The 7500-nt window shown below is 39.5% G+C and overlaps 1 protein-coding gene and 1 long non-coding RNA gene across 2 annotated transcripts in view; both read left to right on the forward strand.

The window, feature by feature from the left end:
- Nucleotides 1-3003, forward strand: part of LOC138057615 (neuroglian-like) — a 28576-nt gene extending 25573 nt beyond the window's left edge. The window contains exon 15 of the mRNA XM_068903572.1: nucleotides 149-3003. Within this exon, the coding sequence (XP_068759673.1) occupies nucleotides 149-267 (119 nt within the window). The 3' untranslated portion in view covers nucleotides 268-3003. The remainder of the gene's footprint in view (nucleotides 1-148) is intronic.
- Nucleotides 1-7500, forward strand: part of LOC138057061 (uncharacterized) — a 366889-nt gene that overhangs the window by 86566 nt on the left and 272823 nt on the right. The gene's annotated exons all lie outside the window — the stretch shown is intronic.

Consider the following 7500-nt stretch of genomic DNA (forward strand, 5'->3'; position numbering starts at 1 on the left):
TAAGAGCATTTGAAAACAATAGTCTATGTAAAATTTGGGGATAAACAAAGTGCATTAGGGGAAATTCGAAAATAGAGAATTGCACCTCAAAGTCGTGGTCACTAAAAGCTACCAAATCAATTGTTATACTATTCTTTCTCTTTAACAGTTCAGGCAACAGCGAAAAGAACGCATTCAGGTGGACCCAACGTCAGCAATCCTAGTGCTTTCCTAATTGGATCTTTGCTGTTCATCTTTGCGTACCATCGGTGTCTGGAGGCAAGATAACATCGGATCTGATGGAGCTTAGCACGTAAATCCTCATCTTATACTCTGCTACGATTTAACAACTCATCCAAAGAATGAATACCACAAACAGTGGCGAAAATGTGTCCAAAGAGAATGGTTATTTATTGTGGTGTCACTTAATTGTCACGCAATCTGGACTGTGACAGTCCTGTGCAAAAGTTGTTGAATCAAGAGAGAATCGTTAAATTGCTGATCGAAAAATGATTGATCATATGTTTCCACAGAATCAATGGTGACTAAGAACGGTAATCTTTTGCTTAAAAAGGGCAAGGAGAATATGTTAATCAGAGCTTATCATTTTCATTCCAACATGGCGAATATTTCAAAATTGAGCGAGCAACGGTGATGGACAAGTTTACAATAACCAAAATTTCATTTAAAATTAATTTTGTTAAATTATCTTGGTAAAATTAAACATTTTAATTTTCAATATATATATATGTGTATATATGTATATAGAAATTGCAATATTTGTAAATATAAAATACTGTGTATAATTAATGGTGCATGGTGTCCACGTTAAGCACACACGCGCGTTTTAAACCGGTTTTGCATTAACGCGTGGGAAAGTTTTCTTATCTCATAGAATTATTCCAAGTGCAGGATAATATGGTTCATGGTACTTTGCATACACGTCACAAGGTGTCTCCTTAAAGAACTTCATGTATTACTCTGATTCAGGTCATGGTTAGAGGGACACTTCGTGGCGACCACTCCAAATAATGTGAATTTTGTTGATAACCCTCTCCGAAGGAGGCGCCAATCACGGTGTTCATTTTGTCTTTTCGCTAGTTTTCCAATCGGCGGACATTTTAAATCAGCCAACTTAATTACCTTGGTTTTTTTTACAAAATATTGAGATCGCCACCAAAATTAACCTTTAAGTGTTCAATATTCATTATATTAAATATCACATTTAAGAGAGCTTGTAACCATGGTAAAATGGGAGATTAATTGTCATTTATCGTTATCCACGAAACGTGAACATGTTCAGTCAGCAAGGGTCGCGACTAAATTGAGAAGTTGTTGAACGAGTTAGCAATGTTGTAATTTTCCCTAAAAACCAGGTCAAATTGATAGGGCATGAAGTTAAGCCCGAAACCACATTTTACCAGTGGTTGTTTTCTCATTTACCAAAGTTAGCTCTTACTTGTTGTTAAAATTGCTTGCACAAACATGGCATCGTCAAGTTACCGCCTAAAGCTTGACTTTCACAAGGGCATAAACATGAGAAACCATATATACATGTACACGCAAGCGCGAAAAACCATTTGCTGACTAAATAGTCGTTACTAGGTGTGAAAGCCACGAAACTTTCCGAGCGTATTTCCGGCGCACGTCAGAATTCCTTTTTTGTATCTTCAGACGGAAACCGTATCAAGAAATGAAAAACTTTAAACTTTAAACTTTTGCGGATTTTCGTTTCACAAATTGCTTTTCAGGCCCGGAAAGTTTCAGAAATGGGCACCAGCTCCCTGCGGTGTGGGAGATACACACGCCTTTTGATTGCTTGCGCTTCTTACTTCCGTTTTCCGACTGAAGCCAGGATTAGCACACGTCCACACACAATAGACCTTATTCACGATGGCCGCCATGTTGGATTTACTATTATCATGCAAATTAGCTTCACACTTGTGAAGGGGCAAACAACACAAGTTCGAGTGGTTATAACGAACATCTTAGCCACACATGATTTGTTTTACGTTAATTGAATGTTTATCACCTAAGTAGTAAAATAAAATGATTACGCAATTTACGTCGATGTTTTTTAGTGAAAAATGAGCAGATAACGGCGTAGAAAGTCAAAAGGTCAAAGGCAATCAAAAGACATAAAATTATTATAAAAGGTACTTATTTCTAAATTCTAAAATGTACTTTTAGTAATGTTATTTCAATATTTCGACGAGCCGATTTTCCGCAATTTGCCTTTTTTTGAATGTTTGCCCCCAAGCATAACACATGGCTAATTTGCATGACAATTTGAAAACCAACATGGCGGCTTTCGTGAACAAGGCCTATTGTAAGAGGAGCGGATTGTGCTATCTTCTTAGCTCTGCGTTCTTAGGTCGTTACAGTTTTCACAAGTGTCAAAGGCAAGTCGGCAATTACTTGAATTAATAAGGTAATGGCTTGAGAGATTGATTTTTATTGTCACGCCAGGATCCCAAGACCAGGAATTTCTAACTTGTATCACAATTCACGACACTTGCATAGACCAAGCTATTTTAAGATAAATTTTCCACCCAATTGAGACTCCCCAGGACACGGAATAGCCATTCATGCGGACTGAAACTGACGCAACTTTTTTGCGGAAATTGACTTTGTAATTAAAGAGCCGTCTAAAATTAGCTTGTTCTGTGTAAACGCCGTGACATAGGCCATGTCTGGAAGCTGCACATGTCTGCTCGTCGTCATGGGCTCCAGATCTGCTCCTACTTATGATTATATATTTTCTGGTGGAAAACGGGCTTAAATATTCAAGTGTAAAGGTCTTAGAATAATCCGCATATCTTTGCTAGCTTAACTGTAGTCAGCTATGGGATGAAAGTACTCTTCGTTAAGTAGAGTTAAAGTGATGCTTCTTTTTTAGAAGCGGGTAATTTTAAAGAGTCGTTTTCCGACAGCAAGGTACGAATTGCGCGCGCTGCAAGTGTGAAAAAAGTTTTAGTAGACAGCAAATAAATTCCTTCTTTACAGCATTTTGAAATGTTGCTTTTGTTGGCATATTCCAGCACTCGGCAAAATCCCTTTTTGACTTATGGCTGTTCAGGGTCAGCGGAGTATATTTTATATTAGGGGAGGGGGGGGGGGGGGGCAGGTGGTGGGCTAACAAGCAAGCGCGGAGACGCTAACTTGTAGGGGGTGTTCTGGAGGAATTCTCCGCCAAAACATTTTGAAATCTTGAAGCTCGGAAATGCTACTTTCAGCATTCTCGACGAGATAGATGATCAAACAAGTAAACGTGGATCAACCGTAAAATGTCAGATGTTTTACTCCTTATTTTTATTTTTTGCTTGAAATTGGATGTGATGGGGGGGGGGGGGGGAGGGGAAGGCAGGAGGGAGGGGAAGCTAAAGCCTGCCCAGCCTCCCTGGCTCCGCCGTCCCTGATGTTTCTGGTTTCAAGCCTTTTTGGAGACCTCACCGCCAAGCCGGCCACTTCTGCTGGAGAGAACAGGACAGCTCACAATCCCACCGGGGACTACATCCCCTACTCTTATCGAATATGTGTGTGGGTTCCTGAACTTCCCACAGGGAACTAATGAACATAGAAGATATTTATGAGACGGGGCCCACGGTTTACAGCCCTTATCTGAAAATACTTGAACGTCTAACCATTTGCAGATGAAATTACAAAGGTAGCACTTTCTCCTCACTAATTTAAGTTCCTGAGCGGGGTTCGAACCCGCGACCTCCCACATGACAGCCCGATGCACAATCAACTGAGCCACCGGTGCGCTGAAGTGTTAGTCTTGGGGTTTATCCTTGTTCTCGTGCGCATGCCCTAAAGACCGCGATTCTTTCGGTCAGCAGCGAGAATAAACGAGTCACCTGATTAAAAAATGCGCAATAGTAGTAAACTACAAATAGAACCAAAATAGAGACCGCAAACTCTACAATTTTTACGAGTTGGCTGAGTTCGTTGAGCATCAGTACCGTCTTCTCGGATAACGACTATAAACCATGGACCCCTTCTCACAACCCTTGTTCATAAACTCTGTGTACGTAGGACGTCATCGATTAACTTTATCACTATGGGATAAGAGTGAAATTTAAGATCTACGACGACGACGGTCGACGAAAACGTCACCTAAAAATATAACTTGTCTTTTGCGATTATTCAGTCTCGTCCACGTCCCGGTGTGAGCGAAGTATCCTAAAAATAAATTGGTACGAGCGGTCTCAGAGCTAAAATAGAGAATGAAAGATCCTCTGTTGCATACTTATGTTGTCGTCAAAAGATTTCGCGTCGTCGTTATGCAGAGGACTGCTAAGATACTTGCTAAAATCTGTGCTGGACGTGCAAAACGATTATTTATGATCCTTTAACCAATGATATTACTGTTTTGTGGCGATGTCGTAGTCGTAGTCGTTTTAAATTAGGGACATTTAGATTCTACGACGAGGGCGAGAACAAGTACGAGTTTTGACTGCCCGTTTTTAGCGAAAATTCTAAGGAAATTTATTACGCGTACGCTTAATCTTACTCTTTGTTAGCAGTATAGGTTGCTCAGTTATTCTGGTAACTGATCAATTTTGCTCATCAAAACTACTACCGTGTTGTTATGACATGGAACTGAGCAAGACCAGGATGGAGGCCTGTGTTCGTGATATTGACCTTTTGATGATACAAAATCGACTCAAGCTAAACCAAGAAAAAATGGAGGTGTTGGTATTTTCATCTCGTTATCGTCCAAGACCAAACATTCATGATTTGACAATTGTTGATGAGGTGGTTAACTTTTCCTCAACAGCAAAGGACAGTGGTGTCACACTTGATGAATCTCTGTCGAATGGCCCCGCACGTAACAGCAGTGTGTAAATCTGCATTTTTTTCACTTACGCAATATATCCAAGATAAGGAAGTTTCTTAGCATGGAAACTACGAATTCCCTGGTACATGCTTTCATTACATCAAAGGTCGACTATTGTAACTCGTTGCTGAGTGGTGTTCCTAAATATTTATTGCTGCGGCTGCAACGATTATTAACTGCTCTGCGAGAATAGTGTTTAAATCCAACAAATATGATCACATAACACCTCTCCTAAAGGAACTCCATCGGCTACCTATTGAACAGCGGATTAAATTTAAAATTCTTTTAATCACATTTAAAGCACTCAACAAGCAAGCTGCAAATTATATAAGTGACCTTCTTACACCCTATAAACCCTCAAGATCACTGCGCTCATCTACCAAAAATCTTTTAACGAAACCTGTGTTCAATCTTAAGTCATATGGTGGTCGGTCTTTTGTGCTGGCTGCAGCAGTACTTTGGAACGACCTTCCACAGTCAACAAAAGATTCCCAATCGGTGGAAACTTTTAAACAGAAACTTAAGAGACATTTATTTTTACAGGCTTACAGCGGACAATGATTTTTACTGATTCTGATTTTAAGTTGAATATTTTATTTTAATTTTTTTTCAAGACAATATAGTACCATGGTGGTATTTTACTTTTTATTTATGATACTCTATTTTATATAGTTATAACAGTTAGGTAATGGTAATAATGATAGTAATGTAATATTTTTAACGATTATATTGTATATGATAATTTTAATTTGTCACTTGTAAAGCGTTTTTGGACCACAGGGAAAAGACGCTATATAAGTGTATTGTATTACTATTATTATTATTATTGATTTGTTTTGATTCGACGACATTTTTGCAAAACCTCTTACTAAAATGACGACGGCATCACGTTTTTCCCGCCAAAATGACGCTGGTTTGCGCCCGCTCACTGTTGCCCTATGAGAAAAATCTCGTACTCGTTGTTGTTCTCGTACTAGAATCTAAGGCTCTCTAATTATTCCCTAAGAGCAGGGCACGGATTTCCCGGTGTTGTGGTCTGGTATGAATTCTAAAGGGCTTTATAATTAAGAGAGACTACAGTCTTTGACTGTAATTATCTACCCTGTTAAAAAAGTGTTACCCATCTACCAGGTTGCGATTAGTTGAAAGGTGCTAATTTATCTTTTTCCAGAAGCGGATGACGCACGGTTCATCATTAACTGTTGCAAAATGTTGAATCGCGTGTCCTCAGCTTAGGAGTTAACAGCAAAAAATCATCCTCTTGCGCCCTCGTCGTCCACGTATCTTCAAATTTGGTTACCGTAAATGATCCAATGAACATCCTCCCTCAAATGAACGCCTCTTATCTAATACCTCCCCTCCCGGGCTCCAAGCAGTTAAGTTTGGTTAACTTTGGACGCCACTCTCCAATAAACTCCCTAGCTTTAATAGACGCATCCTCCGCTCCACCACCCTGACATTATTTCCAAATTACTAGGAAAGAAAAAATAGGGTAAAAGTAGTCACTTTTTTCCTGTTCAATTTTTCCGCTTGATTAACACCCTACAAGGGTTTGCAAGTTGCAGCCTTTTTCAATGTCACGTTCTGAGTTAAGGATATTGAGCATGATCTCTAAAAGGCTTACACGTAGCAATTGATGTACTGGATGGTCTCTCATGTATAAGCTCTCTGGAACGTTTTACCGAAAGCATTTTAGTTTTGATGAGCTTTTTACCGCAAGAGGTTTAAACGGCTCCTGTCTATTAAAAGCCTCTTCCTCTTGGATTTCTAAAATTAAATAGCCTCTCCACTCGTTCATTGGATCATTTACGATATTTCACGTCGTTGTAGGGAGTTTACGAAACCGGACGACAGCTGCGGCTACAACAACGTCACAAAACGAGAATATCATTGGTTAAAAGAGCAAAGAAAAAAAATAATCGTGCTGCACGTGCGGCGTGTCGATTGCGGAAATGCATTATTATTTCCACTAATTTAACATATTGTTTTGTGGTCTTCTTGTTCTTCTCGACCACGGATGTCGCTGCGTCAACCGTATTGAACTACTTCGTAGCTATCTCTGTATGTCAAATAAGTCAAGTACGCCTGCCCAGCGAAGATTAGACAGGATGCCAGGATGATTCTTTACGAAAACCGTGACTTCTTTAGACATCTATGGCGTTGCTAGTCTGTATACTGAGTAATTTCCTAGGGACTGTTTGCACGGAGGGAGAAAAATCCTTGCGCCAGGAAGAACCTAGTGGACAAATCAATTTTTTGCATGCTTTGCAATGCTGAATATTTCGGTTTTGGTTTTGGTTCATAATTGGTAGAACGATGTTGATGAACGCTGGCAGCGGGAATTTCTTGTACTAGAGTTATCCAAAGGGACGTATAGTTTACATGGTTGCGCTGATCTGAGCTAATTACGCTCTTGTGGGAAAGTATCACATTTACTCTGGGGTTGAAGTTGAAACAGAAAATATGTACAGGCAAAACCAATGTTTATATTTCAGATTAGAAGTCATTTTAGTAAGTTATTACCCCTTCATTATATTTCCTGTCGATAAATTATAGAAAAAATGGGGACGGCCTAAGCTAATTGCCTTAAAAATCCAATCATCGTTTTCCTTCACAAAATGTGTGTGACTATCTAAAACGCACTACAACATACGTTTCCTGAAATATCTGCCATTACT

This window comes from Montipora capricornis, chromosome 7 (assembly GCF_036669925.1).
Source record: "Montipora capricornis isolate CH-2021 chromosome 7, ASM3666992v2, whole genome shotgun sequence".
NCBI lineage: Eukaryota > Metazoa > Cnidaria > Anthozoa > Scleractinia > Acroporidae > Montipora > Montipora capricornis.